At 37.4% G+C, this 21,796-nt stretch overlaps 6 protein-coding genes and 1 non-coding gene across 8 annotated transcripts; 3 read left to right on the top strand and 4 right to left on the bottom strand.

The window, feature by feature from the left end:
* Nucleotides 1-902: 902 nt before the first annotated feature.
* On the top strand, nt 903-3,754 carry LOC125223490 (coronatine-insensitive protein 1-like). Its single transcript, XM_048126665.2, has 3 exons — nt 903-1,528; nt 2,107-2,614; nt 2,718-3,754. The coding sequence occupies exons 1-3, from the start codon at nt 1,044-1,046 to the stop codon at nt 3,537-3,539; spliced, it is 1,815 nt and encodes a 604-aa protein (XP_047982622.1). The 5' UTR covers nt 903-1,043; the 3' UTR covers nt 3,540-3,754.
* Nucleotides 3,755-9,194: 5,440 nt separating this feature from the next.
* LOC125223494 (transcription factor DIVARICATA-like) lies at nt 9,195-10,672 on the bottom strand. The gene is made up of 3 exons (XM_048126673.2): nt 10,564-10,672; nt 10,009-10,301; nt 9,195-9,651 (listed from the first exon to the last, which is right to left on the bottom strand). Exons 2-3 carry the CDS (start codon nt 10,296-10,298, stop codon nt 9,363-9,365), a joined length of 579 nt encoding a protein of 192 aa, XP_047982630.1. The 5' UTR covers nt 10,299-10,301; nt 10,564-10,672; the 3' UTR covers nt 9,195-9,362.
* A 1,988-nt stretch (nt 10,673-12,660) lies between these two features.
* On the top strand, nt 12,661-12,733 carry TRNAR-CCU (transfer RNA arginine (anticodon CCU)). The gene has a single exon. It is a non-coding gene; the product is annotated as a tRNA-Arg (tRNA).
* A 65-nt stretch (nt 12,734-12,798) lies between these two features.
* Nucleotides 12,799-13,323, bottom strand: LOC125221172 (lachrymatory-factor synthase-like). The gene has a single exon (XM_048123296.2). The coding sequence runs from the start codon at nt 13,321-13,323 to the stop codon at nt 12,799-12,801; it is 525 nt and encodes a 174-aa protein (XP_047979253.2).
* A 306-nt stretch (nt 13,324-13,629) lies between these two features.
* On the bottom strand, nt 13,630-16,382 carry LOC125223491 (uncharacterized). Its single transcript, XM_048126666.2, has 9 exons — nt 16,128-16,382; nt 15,863-16,052; nt 15,703-15,789; nt 15,202-15,546; nt 14,758-14,869; nt 14,348-14,653; nt 14,172-14,258; nt 14,035-14,097; nt 13,630-13,928 (listed from the first exon to the last, which is right to left on the bottom strand). Exons 1-8 carry the CDS (start codon nt 16,292-16,294, stop codon nt 14,045-14,047), a joined length of 1,347 nt encoding a protein of 448 aa, XP_047982623.2. The 5' UTR covers nt 16,295-16,382; the 3' UTR covers nt 13,630-13,928; nt 14,035-14,044.
* A 152-nt stretch (nt 16,383-16,534) lies between these two features.
* Nucleotides 16,535-17,873, top strand: LOC125223492 (Glycosyl hydrolase superfamily protein). Its single transcript, XM_048126670.2, has one exon. It carries the CDS (start codon nt 16,549-16,551, stop codon nt 17,758-17,760), a length of 1,212 nt encoding a protein of 403 aa, XP_047982627.2. The 5' UTR covers nt 16,535-16,548; the 3' UTR covers nt 17,761-17,873.
* Nucleotides 17,874-18,499: 626 nt separating this feature from the next.
* Nucleotides 18,500-21,205, bottom strand: LOC125223493 (putative sugar phosphate/phosphate translocator At3g11320). 2 transcript variants are annotated; one of them, XM_048126672.2, is made up of 5 exons: nt 21,039-21,205; nt 20,353-20,936; nt 19,676-19,779; nt 19,358-19,586; nt 18,500-18,941 (listed from the first exon to the last, which is right to left on the bottom strand). In XM_048126672.2, the coding sequence occupies exons 2-5, from the start codon at nt 20,800-20,802 to the stop codon at nt 18,795-18,797; spliced, it is 930 nt and encodes a 309-aa protein (XP_047982629.2). In that variant the 5' UTR covers nt 20,803-20,936; nt 21,039-21,205; the 3' UTR covers nt 18,500-18,794. The 2 variants fall into 2 exon arrangements, with proteins under 2 accessions (XP_047982629.2, XP_047982628.2); XM_048126671.2 differs by having other exon boundaries at nt 20,353-21,205.
* Between the last annotated feature and the right edge of the window lie 591 nt (nt 21,206-21,796).

Below are 21,796 nucleotides of genomic sequence, written 5' to 3'. Positions count from 1 at the left end.
ACCCAAAAGTTTTGTATCAATTTTTGTGGGACGGAGGGAGTTATAATATTTTAGTGTTATGTAGAGATTTATAATTCAATTAAAAACCTAATAATTAAATGAGTACTCCATATAAAATGTATAGATAAAAAAAGGAACTCAAAATTTGAAAATTAAAATGGGTTATCGTCTCCAACTGCATATCCCCGCTTTCTAGCGCATTCATTTTCCCGGGAAATCTGCAACTCACCGCTACCGTTCCTTCAACTACACCATCTTCCATTAACTGTCGGCCACCACCATGATTATCAATCATCTTATTTTCTTTTCTTTCATCAAAGTTTATTTGTTTTTTAAGATTCAGTGCTTGGATTTCACATTCACAAACTAAACAAAAATTCAAATTCCATTATTATTGATTAGGCATTAGGGCCGTCTATTCAATCGTGAGGGGATAAACAGCTGTGTTTGATTTTTAATTCTTTAATTTTGCACTGGACATTTTTTGCTTTTCTATCCAAGAAAAATGGAGGAGAGAATAGAGTGACCAGAGAAGAAGGATCGAGGAGGGGGAAACCTCATCGGAGATTAAAATAGAGAGTGGGCAGTGTAGGGAATCGAGCTCGATCTGGAATAAGTTTTCAACATTTGGTAAAGCCGAAAGAAGAGAGGAGGCAAGACAAATAATTTTTTTTTTGGTTCAACAAGACAATTTATTCTTAGTAAGTTAGCAGTTTATGTCAGTAAAGTAATCTCGATTACTGGAGTAATAGTTAATAAGGGTAGAGTTGTCATACAAAATTACAAACCGTAAGGTGAATCGATTTTAATCAAACCGGTCTGACTTTTTTTATAGAAAAACTGAACTAGGCCGACCATAATGGATAATGGGTTATTTAGCATCACTCTATAATCAATACTTAAAAGAATGGAATCTTTGGCAGAAATGAGGTGTTGGTATTGGTCAGAATTCACATACAAAAGCATCACTTTCCCTTTCCATTTCCCCCTTTCGCTTCAACCCACCTGTCGGCTGTCTCTGAGTCTCACTCTCTCATCCCAAAATGACCAATTCCACGACTCCACGAAGAATCCCTAGCTTCTCCGGACCAGACGACACCGTTTGGGACTGCGTCATCCCCTACGCGCTCCACCGCCACGCGCTCTCCCTCGTCTGCAAGCGCTGGTACCAGATCGACGCCATCACCCGCAAGCACGTCACCATCGCCCTCTGCTACACCGCCACTCCCGCCCAGCTCTCCCGCCGCTTCCCTCACCTCGAATCCCTCAAAATCAAGGGCAAGCCCCGCGCCGCCATGTTCAACCTCATCGGCGAGGACTGGGGCGGCTACGCTGCCCCCTGGGTCCACGAGGTCGCCAGATCTTTCTCCACCATGAAGGCGCTTCACTTCCGCCGCATGATTGTCTCCGATTCCGATCTCAAACTGCTCGCCTCCTCACCCGCCGCCGCTGGCCTCGAGGTTTTGAAGCTCGATAGGTGCTCCGGTTTCAGTACCGACGGCCTCTTACACATTGCCCGCGCCTGCAGGTTTAAATCACCGATTTCTTCTTTCTTTTTTTCGGTTTTTTTTATCAGTAATTGCTGGAGCTCAATTATTTCAATGTTGATTGATGTAATTTGTGGTCAATTTTTTTGCTAGATATGTTACTGAATCACGGGTAAGGATTTTTCATGTTTTTTCTCAGATCTTATCATGATTGAATCTGCAATACTCTTTCTGTATGTTACACTTTGTGCATCCCAAACTTAGAGGTGTGCTTTTCAATAGAAATCTGAGAACTTTTTGTAAAGAAGAGAGCATGATAACTCACTGAGCTTGATGGGGACGACATCAGTATACTGTCTTATTACACTTTCTGAAAAAAAAGTGGGACTTAGCTTTTTATCTCCTTAGTTTAATGTTGATTGATAGTAATTTGGGGTCAATTTTTCTATTCATTCCATATTCATATATGCTACAGTTTCTTAACACACTAGTTTCTTGAACTCGTAATCACGATTGAGATTGTTGAGATAATGAGGCTTATATTTGAGATCACGGAATTGCTATTTTCATATGTTAAACTTTGTGTGATCCCAAACTTAATGGTGTGCTTTTTAAATAGGAATCTGAGAACTTTATACATGGAAGAGAGCATGATAACTGAGCTTGATGGGGAGTGGCTGCATCAGCTTGCTTCAAACAATACTGTTCTTGAAAACCTAAACTTTTTCATGACTGATCTCAAGAGAGTTAGATCTGAAGACATTGACTTGCTAGCGAGGAAATGCCCATCTTTGACCTCTGTGAAAATCAGTGATTGTGATATTTCGAAGCTAGTTGAGTTTTTCAGAAATGCTCGTTCACTGGAAGACTTTGCTGGCGGCTCTGTAACTGAGCCTCCAGCTCAGAATGGTGAAGTTGATTCTTCGGAGCAATTGGAAAGGTATAGTTCAATTTCGTTCCCCCCAAAATTGTGTCGTTTGGGGCTTACTTATTTGGGAAGAGCAGAGCTTCCGATTGTGTATCCTATTGCTGCGAAGCTTAAAAAGTTGGATCTCCTTTATGCCATGCTCGACACTGAAGGCCACTGTCAGATATTGCAACTATGTCCAAATTTGGAAGTTCTTGAGGTAAACTTTTTGAGCTATCTATGTTAACAATTGGAAAGGTATAGTTCAATTTGGATTATTTATAAATTTATAATTTAAATTTCGTTTGATTTATATGCAACAGGCAAGAAATGTTCTTGGAGATAGGGGCTTGGAAGTTCTTGCTCGACACTGCAAAAACATGAAAAGGCTTAGAATAGAGCGGGGAGCTGATGAGCAAGATATGGAAGATGTTGAAGGTGTGGTCTCACAGAGAGGACTAATCGCTTTGGCTCAAGGATGCCTTGAACTGGAATACTTAGCGGTATATGTGTCCGATATTACAAATGCAGCATTGGAATGCCTGGGTACACACTCAAAAAATCTATGTGACTTCCGGCTGGTCTTACTCGAGAGAGAAGAACACATAACGGATTTACCTCTTGACGATGGAGTTCGATCTCTATTAATAGGTTGCGACAAACTCATAAGGTTTGCTTTGTATCTCCGCAAAGGGGGATTGACAGATGTAGGCCTCAGTTATATAGGGCAGTATAGTCCTAAAGTGACATGGATGCTTCTCGGTTATGTTGGGGAGTCTGATGAAGGTCTTTTGGAGTTCTCTAAAGGTTGCCCAAGCCTCCAAAAGCTTGAGATGAGAGGCTGTTGTTTCAGTGAACGCGCACTAGCTACAGCTGCTCTTCAGTTGTCTGCTCTTAGATACTTATGGGTGCAAGGGTACAATGCATCTAGTGATGGTCGAGATCTCTTAGCAATGGCAAGGCCATACTGGAATATCGAGTTGATACCAGCCACACGACACATTGTTCACGATGCAGAGAGACAACGGCTAGTAATTGTCGAGGACCCTGCTCATATTCTTGCTTATTATTCCCTTGCAGGTCAGAGAACTGACTTCCCGAGTACTGTCACTCCTCTCGACCCTAGAGCTTCCCGCGATCCGTAGATCTGTCACACAATGAGGCAATCGCACTAGCCTCTGCTCTTCCTAATCTTTATTAGCTCATCAAATACATACTTTAAAAGTGTTATATAGTTAGGAGTTGATGATTACTTTCCACGTTTCATTTTGTTGTGATAAATTTGGTTTTGATTTATGATCACATGCAGAATTCTGGTCGAGTTTGTGAGAATGTTAAGACTTAAGAGTGAGTTCTGAAACTCTCGCCAATTTTTTGTTTTATATACTCCATCAGTCCATGAAATAATGTTATTGACATTTTATATTTTACAAAACTCATAAAAATTAGAGTTTGATTTGCCTATTTTTTTTCTGTCAAGTTTTGATTTTTATGAATTTTATAAAATTAAATTTAAAATTTTCATATATTAGAATAAAACTATATATATAAAATAAAATAAACAACACTAGATAGTATTGGAGAGTGATTAATTACTAACTAATTAGTAATTCCAAACTAAGATTAAATCTTAACCATTAGATTAGAAGATCTAGTAGTTGAAATAATATCACATGGATTATATTTTTAATTAAGAAGATTAATAAATAAAATTAGAGGGTATTAATGTCAATTTTCTCTCATTAAAATCATCTTAAAACTTTAAATTTACGTAACTCTTTCGATTTAAATTATTTTTTCGCAAAAAATATATCAAATTAAAGATAATTTTATAAGGATTCCAACGAGATTTCAATTGCATATATTCCGACGACGTTCAGATGATGAAATTTGATATTTTTTATTTTAGTTTTCGTAAATGTTGATAACCAGATTTTTATCAACAAATACATCAAAAAATCTTAATAAATATGTGTTGATATTTTCTTGTACTAGTGTTGATATTCTTATGTCATATTATTGATATTTGTATTACACTATGTTGATATAAAAAACATTCACGAAAATTATCATATGATAACATAATGACGATATTACCCCTTTGTTGATATTTTGTCTACTATTTATTGAGATTCGTAAGATTTAATCTCATCCACCCATTTTAAAATCTAAGGGTGAAGATTTGGTCTTGATTTTGGATTAGGGTGCTATAAGAGCATCCACAATGGATGCCCGATCGCACGCCCGATCGGCCGAGATCGGGCTCGGGCGTGGTCGAGCATCCATTGCAGCCCTCGGTCACGCCCGAGCGCGATCGAAAGTTCAGTCGCGACCGATCCCGAGCCCGATCGATCGGGCGTGAGCTCGGGCGCCCATTGCAGAGGCGCGCCCGAGCCCGATCTAAAAAAAAATTATAAAAAAATCAATTTTTAATTATAAAAACCAATTTTTAATTCTAAAAATCGATTTTTAAATTAAAAAATCATTTTTTAACTTGAAATAAAAAAAACTATAATTTCACAACAATCCGTACTAAAAGACGGATCCGTGAATTAGTGAGCAAGTTTTGCATTTCTTGAGTAAACCTTTTATAGATAGGTTTTCAACTCTAACTTTCATTGTGACTTTGATGTGGGACAAATAGTAGTTTTATAGATAGGTTTTCAACTCCAAATTTCTTTGTGATTTCGATGTGGGACAATTAGTTTTACACTTAAAAGAGAGTTTTTTTTTTTGCTTTATGTAAAAATTTGTTTGATTTGATTACATAATCTAGGTTAGCCTAATGGTAAATGTATCTTGTTAAATTATAGAGTTTGTGTGTTCAAGCCCAAAACTCAACATATTTTTTTTATTATACTTTTCTCATTTTATTTGATTAATGTAAGTGTTTTATTTAAATTTATTGTGTTCTATAATAGTGTATTAATTTTTGCTATTTTTTATTTGATTAAAATTAAATATGAAATTTACAAATTCTTTTTTTATAATTAAGTAATGCATATTGTCATTTAATTTAGTATTTAATTTTTTTTATTTATAATATGTGAAAATATAAAAAAAATAATATTAAACTTGAAATGAGAAATGGATAAGAGATAGAGCATCCACTAGGGCTCCACCATTGTAGAAAGATAGGGCATGCTGATGTGGCAACCACTAGGGCTCTCACTAGGACTTTCACTAGGGCATTCATTGTGGATGCTCTAAACATTAGAATATGACCCATGTAGTACTATATCATTCTTATCGCTTAATATATACTCCTTCCATTCCCAAAGAATATAAACAATAGATTTATGTACGAGTTTTAATAAACAAGGGAAAAGTAAGAAAGAGAAAGAGAAAAGTTAATGGAAATAATATTAGTGGAAAGTGAAATCCACATTATTGTAATGATATAAGTTGTTAATGGTAATGGTATACGTTGTAAATAAAATGATGTGTAGGGGTAATATGTTGTTTGAATCTTCCAAAATTAAAAGTTCATACTTTTCAGGTACGAAAAAAAAGGAAATAGTTCATACTCTTTGGGGACGGAGAGAGAATATTTACTTAGATGGTAGAAATCATCCTATTAATTATGAAGACTTGGGTCTACGCATATCGATGTTTGATCAATTGCTAATTCATTTCTTAATTGCTAACTACAACTAATGTAAGAGTAAGACAATAGGATTTTAGAGATCTATTGGTCTATAAATTAACATGTGTAATTTTGCTTTTTATTTTTTAATTTTAAAAAGATAATAAGAATTATCAAATTTGGGATTTAGAAACACACTATTAATACAATGTACTCCCTCCGTCTCAACTAAGTTGAGATAAAAATTTTAGGCACGGAGATTAAGAAATTGGGTTGAAGAGTAGGAGAGAGAAATAAAGTAAGAAAAATAAAGAGAGAGTAAAGTAGATAATGAAATAAAGTAAGAGTGATTGAATGTTTTGATTTTTGTTAAAAAAGGAAATGACTCAACTTAGTTGGGACATTCCAAAGGAATACGACTCAACTTAGTTGGGACGGAGGAATATTAAATATATCAACGCAAAACATGACAATGTCAATATGAAATTAATTTCATATTGACATTGTATAAGTATTATATTTACATATTATGATAGCTATGTTGATTTTATCTGGTTGTTGAGAATTACGAAAATTCATGAATTTTTTTTCAAATCTTGACATCGAAACATATGCGATTGGGATCTCGTTGGAATCCTTATAAAATTATCTTTAATTTGATATATGTTATGCAGAAAAATAATTTGAATCAAGATAGTTATATGCATTTAATGTTTTGAGATATTTTTTAAAAGTTAGTTATAACTACTCCCTCCGTCCGCGAATAGGAGTCTCATTTCATTCCGACACAGGTTTTAATAAATGTTAAGAAAAGTGGGTGTAAGAAAGTTAGTAGGATATGAGTATCACTTGTATATATTAGTTTTAAATGATATGTGAGTGGAATGAATTGGTGAAATGTGAGGCCTCTTTACCATTTATGGTAATTATGAACTGGAACTCCTATTCAAGGACGGACCAAAATAGAAAAACAAGACTCTTATTCGCGGACGGAAGGAGTAATTTGTTGTTAATTGCCTTTTTTACTATATTGATACTCGTGGCTAGAATGATCTTGTATCTTGACTTAATGATCCAATGTCTGTAATTTAGTTATAGTTAGTAAGTTAAGGGTGAGTTAACAATATAACGCACCTGTACAAAGGTATGTATTATATGATAATCAAAATAGCACTCAAAATGACCAAACACTATTACTCCCTTCGTCCGTCACATTCTAAGTAACACAATTTTTTTAATATTATAAATGACACATTTCTAAATATAGAAACATCAGTTTATCTACTTTTTTTTTCTCTCTTTTATTTTATTTTCTCTGCTTACTCACAAAACAAATACGTACATATGCTGAATTAGAAATTTTCTATTTAGAGTGAAAGGAGGAAGTATTTTTTAAATTTATCAACACGAAAGCCACACACATTGTGACACCTTCCTCTTCTACAAACCCACACTGAAAACCTTGAAAATGGAACCCATGAAGATGTTCTCCTTTATAAAGACAGGAGAGCCTGACTGATGCATCAGTTAAGAATAGACCGACCGCATTAGAGCAGGAATAGCTGCATGATTAAGGTCTGTCCCAAGGACTCCATGCGTGCAAAATCACACGTGGAAGGATGAATCAATCATTACTTGCCACGTCACTCATCTATTTCATAAATTAAAAAAATTCAAAACTGAATTTAGTAATTCAATTCTTATCGCTGAAAATGTCTCTCTAATAATATTCGCATGCACATTATCACAACACCTCACACATAAATGTCTCTCTAATATTAAACGCTTGCAGTTAAATTTCTATCCCAGCAGGTGGTGGGGTTTGAACCCGTGACCTCAAGGTCACCACAGCTCCGCGCTGCCAACTGTGCTACAACCCGTTGGTTCATATCCGTGCACTTTAAATCTTAGCTCAAACACCAACAATTTTTACCACAAAATTTGAATCAGACATTTATTATTCATGATTCACCATTCACTACTTTTTAAATTCGGCATTATTTATTAATCTTCAATTTCATATATTTATCTAAATTGTCATGTTTTAAAATTAAAATAAATGAATTTCAAAAACTATATTATACTATATAATTTGAAATACAACAGAAAGATACTAATTCATGAGAGACAATCTTGAACTTTTATATTGTAAAAAACAATTCATTACGAATAATTGCGTACGGTAAATTTCATGTTTAGCTTTAATGATACCTCACTAAATTATTATTCTCAGCCTAAAAAGTACTAGTACTACTGTAACAACTTTCCTTTAATTATTTTCTTTGGAGGAAATAAAGGTAATAGAGAAAAGACAAGACAATCGATTAATTAATTTCGTCCCTTCTTTTTCGCAGGAAAGTAGACGAGAGAGAAATAAATAGCTTTATTCAATCGTAGATCTAGTTGATTTTAAGTTGGCAAAAGTGGTGCTTTTTAACATCCTCAATCGAAACAAATCAATCTAAGTGCAAGTTTAATGAAGTAACATCAGTTCCAGGCTGGCATGAGGTATGATAGAACCATTGGAAAGCTACCACCGCGAACTTTTCATTGATATATTTGAATTTTACATATTGCCTCAACATGTTCTATGTCTTAGATTGGTCTATTTCGGATGTAAGGAACAAAATTACTTTTCAAAATTACCAACCCAATTGAGAGAGAGAAAAGAAATGACTATTTTGGCAGATTAACACGTGGATTAAAGGGTGGTGTCAGAAATTTTTTTAACTTTCTTTTTCTCAAGGTCAGGTTAGTGAGGGCTTGAGGAATGCTTGAGAATGATCGACAAGGTTGTAGAACACACGTTAAGTTGATTAATCCGAGTAAGTTGATTCGATTTAGTAGTTGTGGCTTGTTGTATTGTTTTCTTGAGGCTCGATTTGAATTATCGCCTTGTGTACTGAGGTGTTTGTTGTTTGCTTGACTGTCTAGTAGTACCCATCTTTAGTGGTCTTGTTGTTCTTGCGTTTTGTTGTGTGTTGTCGGTTGTTGGGTTTTGTTTGAGGTTTTTGTCTTGTTTTGTTGGTCTTGGAGGACTTGCCATTTTGTGGCTAGTGTATTTTATTTTAATATAAAAAGGATTACTATTAAAGCTATTACTAAGACATGAAATATGGTTATTGATTCTCATTTTTAAGAGATACTAAAAATGTATTTTGAGCTGGAAAAAGGAGTAGTAAACTTCAAAACATATGTAAACAATCAAAAGTGATGAACATAATATTATACCTAGAGATAGTTATCCATTATTTCTTCATAAGTAATGGAGTAATAGCATACAACTTAAGCATGTGTAGATATATATATAATTCAAGAGTCTTGAAAGCCTAGTCACTTTTGAGTAGAGCATTTCAATACACGACCTAATTTAAAGTATGCACTATATATATAAGGAGTCTGTGTAGGGATATCCATGGCTATAACCGTGGTCGAAAAGCATCAAGTCCCCTTGGTTGTTGTCGTCATGAAAACATTGAGAATCTCCGGTGAGATGAATAGAGATGTCGTGGATGCTCGGCCTCCGTTTGTCTTTGTCTCCGTTGAGCTGCCTCATATAGTACTTCTGAGCATGGCTAGCCACTTGTGTTGGAGTTTTCGACACCACGAAGTTTCGTGATATATTTTTCCAGTCACCTTTTCCATGCTTTTCAAGCCCTAATAGGAAACGCCTGCAAAATTAGTGGAAAAAGAAGAAAACAAAATTAAATTGATCATACGTTAAAATTTATGTCACTAAATACATTAACTTCCAATTATTCTAATTTTTCATAGTATTATCAAATTTCAATGAATTAATGTCATCGTGACAAAATGGAGTAACATACTAAGGTCATCATCATTAGTTAACATTGTAGACTTCCAACTATATTAATAATTCAGTAAATCAGTTATTTAAGCTATGTAAATAATTCAACTCAAATTAACAAAAATGTGAAAGTCAAAACAATTAATAGTTTTAAGTTGATGTGGTAAATGAGAATTAGGTAAAAAAGAAAGTTCATGTATTTAGACGCAAATATATGTACCTGTGCTCGGGCTCGGTCCAAGGGAGGCCTTTCTTGCGGTGGGAAGGCGGGGATCTGTTTGGAGAGATATTGAAAGACAAGTATGCAGGAATGGGAACTAAACCGGCTTCGATATCACTCACATCCGAAACCAATTGTGTGTACTGATCTATTACATCGTACACGGATTTGGTCGGAATCATGGCCGCAATCTTGAACCATCTCTCGGGGCTCTCCTCCTCGAATAACGCAAGCGCGCTCTCGAATGTCTTGTTTTCCTCGTTTGTCCACCTTGACTTCATTGACATCATATTCTTCACAATGAGATGTTGTAGTAATTAATATAAATATCTATGCTAAATACATGAGAATCTTTTAATGGGAATCAAGAATCCCAACTTTTACAAGAGGAGAATCTTTAAAAGGAACAGAATCTTTGAAAAAACATGCATATAGATTAGGGAGAGATATTTCAGCAAAATTTGTATTCTTGTTCTCTTCCAAACTAGTTGTTAGTTTAGGGAGATAGAGAGAAACATAGATAGGTGGTTTTGGAGTTGCAAGGGAAATATATACCACTCTTTGTGTAAGCAAGCCATCAACAATCACAAGCTAGCTATATGGAGATATGCCATTCTACTTTTTTCTTTATGCCATTTCCATTAAAAGTAGAAATTAAATCAATAAAAAGGGGGAGATCAAGTTGGCCAAAAAAAGATACCGGAATATCTTATTCAAGTTGAGAATATAAAAGTGTAACCTAAATCACATTCAGCTGGATTCCATTTCCAAAAATAAAGTACTTACCCATGATATTTCAATTCATATAATTTATTTTAGTAGAAATCCTAAATTTGACATCACCTTCATAATTACTAGTATAATTTACATACACCCTCCGTCCCATTAAAATATGCCGAATTTTTTTTTTGTCCGTCGTAGTCCATATCCATTTATGACAACTTTTTCTACTTTGTTTTTACTTTATCATTTATGGATCTCATTATTCACCACATTATTTCAACTACTTTTTCTCCGTCCTCTTATTTTATCAGTCACGCATTAAAGCATCTGCGGTCCTCAATTAGCATATTTCTATGGGATGGAGTGAGTATATATTATGATTAACTAGACAAAGATTCGTTTGCCTTCAAAAAATGTAAGGGCGTAACTCAATTGGCATTATACTAACTATTCGAAACTACTATTTGTATACCAATTATATGGGACTAGAGCAAGATTCTACTATTACTAAGAGGGGTGAATATTCTTTTTCCGAAACGTTTTTTTTTTTTGCCACTGTTAATATCAGTTATGAAGCTATAGGGAAGACGGATGTAAAATAATTTTGGAGCAAGTATATAAATTCTGTGAATTGAATTATAGTATTTCAATGATTAACATGTATGTCAACATAATCATCATAATTATTATTACGCGGAGATTTTCATGGGAATTGTGTTATTTCGTTTGTCGACTTTTTTTTTTTTAATTTCTTGTTGATTCTATTTTGCATGGTTACAGACTTACAGCGTTAGGTTGTTGATTTGGTTATCAAAGAGATGAGTGGTGGTACTATAATTTGCTATTAATTATCTCATATTTTCGGCTAAATTCTATAAATAGGTCATTCTGAAAAAATGCTTCCATCAATAGGTGGTTTTTTTTTTTTTTTCTGTAAATGGGTGTTGCGCATTCTAAGAATGCGTGTTTATATACGCATTCGGCGGTCAAACTACAAGTTAGAATATTCAAACTAAAAACGCATTCTTAGAATGTGTATCTCACTTGAATAAAATCGCTCAGAACAGAACAGATCGCATTCTGTCAGATTTTCCCATCAAGGGTTCAGCCATAAAAGTGAGATTAATTTACCACAAATTAGATCTAAGTACATGACTGCAGAAGAGATTGAGAGCATTCTTAAGATGCAGCTTGCTGCTACCCAAGGGAGTGATCCGTATGTGGACGATTATTACCATCAAGCAAGTCTTGCTAAGAAATCTGCTGAAACAAGGTCAAGGTTTCGTTTTTTCCCATCTCACCAGAAAGAACAATCTTCTCGTTCCCGTAACAGTTCGGAACAGCAGCCACATCTCCATGTTGATGCTCTTGGAAGGGTTTGCTTCTCTTCAATTCGCAGGCCTCGTCCACTTCTTGAAGTTGACCCTCCTCCCTCTGCTTGTGGGGATGGTAATGCTGAACAGAATTTATCTGGGCGATTTTATTCAAGTGAGATACGCATTCTAAGAATGCGTTTTTAGTTTGAATTTTCTGACTCGTTGTTTGACCGCCGAAATCACCAAAGTTACGCATTCTAAGAATGCGTGTATAAATAAGCATTCTTAGAATGCGCAACACCCATTTACAGGAAAAAAAAAAAAAACCACCTATTGATGGAAGCATTTTCCCAGAATGGCCTATTTATAAAATTTAGCCTTTTCTTCTTTATGTCTATGAATAATTATCTTTTATTTTTTTATTTTTTTTAATAAATAGAAGGCACATTCCACTAACTCATTTCCTCGCATTTTATTACAACTCGTAACTCACTCGGGTGATGTGCGATCTATTGTATTTCTTTTAATATGAAGTATAATAGTAGTAGTATCAAATTTACGTCTGATACATAAATTTTCTTAAAATAACTATTTACTTCAATGAAAGTAAAAAGCGCCTGTAGCTCAGTGGATAGAGCGTCTGTTTCCTAAGCAGAAAGTCGTAGGTTCGACCCCTACCTGGCGCGATACTGTATTGTTTTAACTATGCATTTTTTGTCGACAGAAAATGTTAACACAACGATGTTACACATCATTTTTCTTCATCGCAAGCAAATTCTTGGTCGAAGCAGTTTGTAGATGCGATCTCAACAGCGCCTTCAATTCTATTGATACAAGACTTGTACAGATATCCCAAGTAGTCCATTATCTGCTCCTCGGAGACGCCTTCGAGTGGTTTGACCTCGAATTTCCACTCGACCAGAGTCGAGCCATAACCATAGTCTGTGAGGTTGAGTGAGTTTGAAGATCCATCAAGGCCTACATTGCTTGCTTCCAACTCATACGTGTAAGTGTGGGACTCGGAGTCCATGGCAACGAGCCTTTCCTTGATCCATGACCTGTCCTCGTCTTTCTGTGGGAACATGAACCCCGAGACTAGCCTTGTGTAGCCTGCAACGCCTTCCTGCCCGGATAGATCAGTGCACGTTTCCACCATCGGCATCCATTCCTGTAGTTTGCTGCTTGAGGAAACCATGTCCCACACCTTGTCTATTGGTGCATCAACAATTCCTCCTATTGATCTATGCCATTTCATCACCTCTTTTGCCTTTTCCATAGAATTTCTTGAAAGAAAACTATAGTTTCAAGCCAAGAAACCTGGCTTTCTTGGAAGTATCTATTAGGGCAGCTTGGTTTTGTAGTAATGATGCAAGGCACATCGTGTTTCCTTGTTCGTGAATACACGATTATATCTGAGATTGCAAGACGGTTCCTAGCACAAGAAATGCTTTGGAAACTACAAAGACAAAGTTCAAACTGGCATTTACAATGAATTTATGCATTATTTTCTTCTCCCTTTCTACTGAAAACAAACAAAGAAAACAGTTTGGCAGCAAAAAAAAAAAGATGCTGGTATTTGATAATTGGAATCAAGATATATTTGCATCTTCAATTTTCATCAACACATAGTTTTATGTAGAAAATTCGGAAGAACAGTAAAGCGCTAGTGACATCAAATGCAGTAGCTCGATTCGTTTCACTTGAGATTCGTTATCTCTGGAATTATAAAGCTGGTAAGCTAAAACTCAGCTGAGCAAAAGAACCAGCTAGTGGAGTACTATTCTACAACAATCACATTTCAAGGTAAAACATAATACTGTTTTCCATCACAAATTGTACACACTTCTTTTCTTATCTTCTCTCTCACCAGTGCTGTCCTGCCTGCAAAAATGAATGTAAACCAGTAAAGAAATTTGTAAGAGGTATATATATACATATATAGTGTGTGTGAGAGAGGGAGAGAGCAGGACCAGGCCATCCATGTTACCTTGAAAGCTTTAAGCATCCGGCTTATCTGTGCTGCTGTTGCTGGTATCACCATGCTTTTTACCTTGCAGATCAATTAAACATATCATTATTTGCAACTCACCATACTTGTTAGCATCATTCGCTGGTAGAAATTACCAGTGTCTTCTGCTCCTGGGCTTGTTAAAGCAGCGTCAAGGTCCATAGTTTGACGGTGATGAGAAGAGGACATAGAAGCTTGATCACCTTGCAGATCAATAAAACCTATCATTATATGCAACTCACCACTTCCCATAATTGTTCGCATCTTTAAAGCATAAGGTAGTAGAAATTACCAGTGTCTTCTGTTGCCAGGTTTCGTAAAGCTTGGTTAAGGTCCAGAGTTTGATCGAGAGAAGAAGAAGCTTGATCTCCATCAGGGCTTTCCTCAGTAGTTATTGGAACCGTAAAAGATTCACCTTGTGCCTGGCTACTGGATGGTTGATTCGCCACGGGAGCAAGTGTCAGTGAACTAGGTCCAGTAGTCATTTGGACAGGAACAACAGCATCCTGAGAACATGATGGGTTAGATATGCTGCCACTCCCACCAACGTCTGCATCGACATTGATCGTTGAAATAGGATTTGATGCTGCTGCAGAAGCTATTTCAGATTCATCATAGACAAGTATTAGAGAAATTATAATGAGAAACTTACCAAAGTATTTTATGCTGTCCCATATAAACAAAGTTATTGCAGAGACTTACTAGTACTCATCTGACGACGTCGCGCTAGGACTAGATTAATGGTCCGAGTAGAAGCCCTACGACCAGGAGAAAGTCTTGCACTTGCCCTTCTCCTCTTGATAGCAGCCCATTTCTGACAAGTTAATTGTATTTTAGTTAATTAACTGTGCAAAAAGATGTTATGAATACATAAATCCGTATGAGACAAGGGCAGCAACCTAATATAAAAATAATTGCAAATGTTCATTATTACCAACAATCATAGCACAAATCCTAAGCATAGTTGATAAGAAACAATATAAAGAAGTTGACAATTTACCAAGCAAGTAAGAACAAATATAACAATAGAATGACAAGATGAAATATGCTTTCCCAAAGCGGATGAATTGTATGCATCATCCATTTTTCATTGTGTGCCTATATACTTAAACAAATAGTGCCTACAAAAGCGTTAATGGTACCCACCCGAGATAGCTCATGTGCCGTTCTTTCATGTTTGAAATTTACACCTGAAATGAGATCCCAGTTTTCACCATATTTTCGCACTGAATTGGTGAGTCTCAAATCATCTACTGCAGTCCAAACCACCCTTGTTTTTCTTGGAGAGGGAGCATCAGCACTTGATGTCTCACTTGCAGATAATTCGTCGTTTGGTAAGGGAACAGTAATGGTAACAAGTTTCTCCTCTATAGTATCAGGAAGGGAACTATCAGAATGCCTCTTCCACTTTGCTACTTTCATTGTCAATGGAGCTTCTACAGTCGACGAGTTTGGCTCATGAATTATTGGATGTTCAGAAGTAGCTAAAACCTGCATTGAACCATCATTATGTTACAGTTGATCAAATTTGGTGACAAATATTGATGAGTACTAACATTTGTATCTACAAAATATCAAATAAATACTCAATATTTTCAACTCAAGAATATGGAAACCAAGAATTGAGATATAGTTAAGGAATCTAACATTGACACATGCTGCAGCCTCTGCTTTAGACTTAGGGCTAGCCTCTGGATCAGACTCAATTTCATGCTCTAAATCACTGTCATCGTCCTACATTCAAAAACAAGAAATCAAAAACAAGGCAGCAATCATAGTCAATTTAAATAGGGGAATTACAACTCACCAAAGGGTTTGAATCATCCAATTGATCGATTAGGTCGTGGCCATAGGCGAGATGGCGCCAAAGCATTTGATATTCCCTTGCGTTGGAAATTCCAGTCCTAGTGTTCTTCACCATTTCATGCCAGTCAATTTTCGGTGAAGCTGATTTATCTACTTCTTGTAGCAATTGAAGCACCGTCTGCTTCGAGTATCTATCAAACGACGAAGCAAAGAGATTTAGCGTCCATTTTTGGTAATCAAGAAAAGGGAATTGAAATGTCTCTCACCTTTCTAAGAGATTAGCGGTGTTTTCTTCTACTGCTTTCTCCGGCTCACTGCTTTCTTCAATCGTATTCCCTTTCTCCGCCTCGCTGCTTTCCTCTGTCGTAGACCCTTTCTCTGCCTCGTTGCTTTCTTCCGTCGTAGACCCTTTCTCCGGCTCATCGTCAGCCATTGCTATTAAACCAGAGAGAGAGAGATGATTTTTGAAAAGTTTGAGCGAATCTTGAAAATAAAAGTTTCAAGAAGATGATTTATATCTGAGATTGAAAAATTAGCGCAACTAAAAGAGACTGAATAACTGAATTTGTCGCATCTCTCTCTCTCTCTTTTTCAAACAGAAAATAACTGAATTTGGCGCCCCTGCTAACATACGCCGCAGAGGTGCACACGCATTAAACCTCACTTCAACAAAACAGAGACCCACACATGGCGAAAATGCCTTCTCTCCTCCTCCTCATCGCCTCCATCCTCCTCCACTCCGCCGCCGCCACCACCGTAGGCGTCACTTACAACCCCTCCCTCCCCAACCTCCCCCCGCCGGAGCGCGTGGTCTCCACGCTCCAATCCCTCTGCATCTCCGCCGTCCGGCTCCTCGATCCGTCGCCTGCCGCCGTCCGCGCCTTCGCCTACACCAACATCACACTCCTCCTCACCGCCCCCAACCACCTCATCCCCTCCTTCGCCGCCAACCGCTCCGCCGCGGCTCTCTGGCTCCACTCGCACGTCCTCCCCTACTACCCTCGCACACACATCTCCACGATCTCCGCCGGCGCCGACGTCATCACCACCACCTCCCCCGCCGTCGATCCAACCGTCGATCCCTCCGCCGTCCTCCTCCCTGCCATCCGCAACCTCCGCCTCGCCCTATTTGACCTCGGCATCCGCACAATCTCCGTCTCCACCACCTTCTCCTTCATCGACATCATGACGACGTCGTTTCCCCCCTCCGCAGCCGAATTCCAGGAACCGATCGGATCGCTCGTCGTTCGCCCCTTGCTCGAGTTCCTCGACGAAACCAACTCATCCTTCCTCATCAACCTCTACCCTTACAACATCTTCAGCATCAACTCCGAAATTCCGCTCGGATTCGTTCTATTTCAGGAGAATCCGTTCAATTTCCGCGATGACGTGGTCACCGGAGTGAGATACCGGAACTTGTTCGACATGATGGTCGACGCAATCATCGCGGCCATGGCGGTGTCAGGGCAGGAGAATGTGCCGGTAATCGTGACGGAGACTGGCTGGCCGAGCGAATCTGAGGCGCAGGAAGGAAACTACGCGGAGATGTACTTAGGAGGTCTGCTGAGGCATCTGCGATCTGGATTGGGAACGCCTCTGAGGAAGGAAGGGGCGGCGGAGGCGTATGTGTATGAGCTATTTGATGAGAAGAGTACCTTCAACAATACGAATGGTACAACCAGTGATGCAGCGATGGGCGGCCGCACCCTGGGAGTGGGAGGGAAACAATGGGGGATCATGTACCCTAACATGACCATGAAGTACAGGATCCATTTCTCCGATTCGTCACGGAATCTTGGCCCTAGCTTGGTTCGCCTGATTTTTCTGGTTTGCATTCTGCTCATTTTACTCAATTGGAAAATAGCTCTTGAGATTTTCGATATCCTATTCAAAAATTGAGATGATTCCTGTTTGTGATTGGAGCTCTGTATCATTTCATGTTTTTTTTTTTTTTTGTGAATTTTTTACTGTTGTTGGCTCTCATTGAGATTTCATTTACCAGTTTTTTTTGAGATTCTGATCACTGCCATTTTTTTTTAGAGTTTCTATATGCATTCAACACTAAATTGGAGTACTTTGTTGAAGTAATTTGGCGGGAACTAAGTTTTTATATCCAAAAATGGGGAATCAATCCTTTATGATATAACTGTTATTGTGAAATCACCTTATGCATAGATATTTAGGTAAATGTTTTAATACTCCCTTCGTCCCATAAAAATAGGTCATTTAGGGTTAGCAGCATGTAATTGATAAAATAAAAGAGAAGGAAAAAAGTAATTGATATTATATAATAAATGGTGGGACCCATAAATAATAAAGTAAAAGAGAAGAAGAAGGAGAAAAATATTGTAATAAATGGATATACAAGTATAGGACGGAGGAGGGAGTATTATTTTCGAATACCATAGGATTTTATACCACAAAACACAAGTGACACCATTTCAATCAGGTGCCACATTGCTCTTGTATATTCTTTTATCTTTATAAAAAATCTTGTCAATAACAAAGTGGTGCAGAATGGATAACATTGCTTGTGTTTTAGATACAATCCAAACAGAGACGTGATTAAAGGTAAATGTCAACTAACTCATAATGAGAAAGGGCATATCATTTTGAACCCCAATGAAAAATGTATGTATAACCACAACTTTAATTTCTTTTCACTAATTGATTGATGTAAAAAGAATTATAATAACATATAGTGTCTGAGTTGAGGAAAGAATAGAGTGATTAAAAAAAAGGATCTGATTTAGTAACCGAGATTGAATGCAATAAAAACTCCTACACAGCTAATGAGGTGTTTGGAGCCTTCACCCACCCGCGCCTTCCTGGCCAAAATTTCATACGCCCGAAGCACAGCATCGGTAATCAACGGTATCACCTTTTCATATCAAAACATAGACGGTTATGGCTCAAAGACTCAACGTGTTCCTTCATTTAGTACGCTTCTTGGCTTCACTGTACAGGATAACGCCCAATACTGTCAACGAATATCCAAGCATTCCAGTCACAGAGACGGGGTTCTTGAAAATTAATATGGAGACTACAACTGCCACTGCCCCTTTAGCATTTCCGAGGACCTGAAGGAACCCACAAGACATTATAGTTTAATGTGGAACTAACTGCTGTTCTCCACAACCCATCATACATAATATGATCAGGCTAACATTTCAAATTTACATCAAATGACCCTCAGAGTGTATATAGATGCGGAAAAAATGTTGCTGGCAGGATGTGCACGCATTTAACACAATCACAGTAAGTGCAAGGACGGATGTACTTAATTTTCATTGCATTCAACATATACACACATTTCACATTAGCCTTTTGGAAATAGGAGGCTAAAGGTTAGCTTGGATTTTACAGATATGCAATATTTGAAAACAAAGATCAGCCGATAAAAAAACAGAGGCTCAAAGCAACAAGTGTGAAAAAAATTCAATAGAAAATCAATACATATAACCCAACAAGAGTACTTTTACTGGTAAAGAAGTACCTGAAGAGTGAGGGCACTGGTGTGCTTCGTGACCAGGAAATTGGTCAAATTCACAAAATATGCAAGTGCAGAATTGAACAGCAATAACCATATGATTTTGATATCCTCTCTTGCTAGGGCCAATGTGATACCAACAACATTTTCTTCCATGAGGAGTGTTACAGGAAGTAGAAATACTACAGCTATAGGAGCCATGTAGAGGAGCAGATTCATTGAATTCAGTTTTTCCCTTCAAACAGAATGACGACTTTCAGAATCCAGATGTAATAATATAGCACATTGTCAACTTAGCCCTATGCATGAATATAGAATTATTACCCTTCAGAAGAAAGCAAAATACCCTGAACCACTGACTTGAGAGCCCTCGCAGCTGTTGCACCAATACACATGATAAACCCGAATAAATGGAAACTAGGTTCACCCTACACCAATTAAAGAGGTAGATAATCAGAACAAAATGTGTCACTGGCGCATAGTAAAACGAAAAAAAACTTTGGAGTACTGTGCTGAGGAAATAAGAATCAACATGACTCTTTAATATCAGGCAATCCTTATTTCAACGACCTCACTCGCAGAAAATGGTATCATGGAAACATCATCATCATAATGGCCCCAGAAAAATGATCTATCTGATCCAGACAAAGCAGCCTCCACCAGCAGAGAATATACGGCTTTAAATACACAAATTACTTACGTACTACCTAAATTGATCAACATCAGTTTGATGAGAACACAAAAGAAGCTCTTTTTCCCCTAATAAAAAACATGTCCTAAACTAGCAGAACAATTGTTCGGCAGGTTCATTGCAACACATAACAGGAGATCATTCTTTTGCTCATATTTTCACCATAGAAACCTCATCCAATGAACCTAAGTAGTCAAAACCAAGCTCAAGTACTACATTGAGAAAAGGAATCCGTACAAATAGAAATTAAAATGCCAAAACACAAATCAAATTCACCAAACCAAATTTGAATCAAAGGAAAGAGGCATACCCCACTGGCGATGACAACTCCAGTAACAACAGGAACCAACGTTAAATAAGTCAACCACGCTTCCCTCTTGAGCGTCATCAAGTAGGCGAACACCGCAGTGAAAAAAGGCGTGGTGGCGCCAATCGCCTGATTGAAGCTCACCGGCAAGTACTTGAGCGAGATGTTGCCGCTGACAACCGAAGCGCAGAAAATCAAGCTGAGCGCCGAGATCTTCATGAACTGAACCCTAGATCTTATCGTCTGCATCGGCACCATCTTCATCCACGCGATCGCGATGTAGCTGAGCAACGAGCACGCCGTCATGTGGCACATCGTCAGGAAAATCGGGTACTTGAATCCATAATTGCTCAGCAAATACTTGTTCAGCAGCAAAACCCCAATGTTCGACGAGTACCACGAGGCCACCAGCCCGATCGTGAACAGCCGCCCCTGGGATTTCACCGCCACCATCTTCAACCAAATTCAATTCACAAAACCTCGAAAATTATACAATCCCCAGATCCTATCGAATATCGAAGAATTTCTACGGCGATTTTACTGAGAATCCTGCACGGATCTACTAGGACGGACTAAATTGAAGAGATCTGAGTAGCATTGGTGGTTGAATCGTCGAATTCAACGGCTCAGATTCAGCAGAAAATCGTCAACATAAAAATAAAAATCAAAACTAACTCATAAAATCTTACATGAATGTTGAATTGCATAGACCTTACATGAATGTTGAATCGGTGAAATTATATATACACTGTGGAGGAGAAGGAGCAGAAGAAAAGGAGAGAAATATCGCGTGTTGTGTGTGTGTTTTCACTTTTTGGAGGTGTGAGAGACGACCGACGAAGAACTTGGTTTGCAGAGGGTTTATTAATTAGGAATAATTATTAAAATTAATCAATGAAATAGCATAGTTTTTTTTTTTTTTTTTATAAGTTCATATTTTTATTTGCATTTAGAATATAAAAATTAAAATTTCGATTGGGAAATTAATTTATTATGGAATTGGATGTGGACTTCACAACCTGCCTAACTGCCGTTAGGCCACGACTTTTGCACATTTATAATGTTTCTATTTTATCATCGGCTATATTTGGTGGATAATATAATTTGTACTGTCACCAATTTAAATATCGACTGTGTCATGTGACATTCTAAATAAATAACCAAGAACATATACTACAGTACTATATTTTCGGACATCTTCCAAAATACTAGTATAGATATTTACTTTCGTGAGACAAATGAAGTGTTATTGTTAAATAAATGTAAAATCAATAATTACCTAATTTGTGCTTTGATGTTTTTTTCTTTTGTGCTAAGGGCATCCATAATGGGACGCCTTAAGCGACATCTTATGCACCGTCACATCAGCATTTTACCCTCCTCCTATTCCATCTGCAATGGGGCGGACTATAGCCCGCCCTAAGCGACGTCCTAAGCATTTTATCTA

Source organism: Salvia hispanica, chromosome 1 (assembly GCF_029641045.1).
Source record: "Salvia hispanica isolate PSC_SH4W2 chromosome 1, Shi_PSC_v1, whole genome shotgun sequence".
In the NCBI taxonomy this organism is placed as follows: Eukaryota; Viridiplantae; Streptophyta; class Magnoliopsida; order Lamiales; family Lamiaceae; genus Salvia; species Salvia hispanica.
Note: the sequence above shows the minus strand (reverse complement) of the source record. Positions and strands in the feature narration are given on the sequence as shown.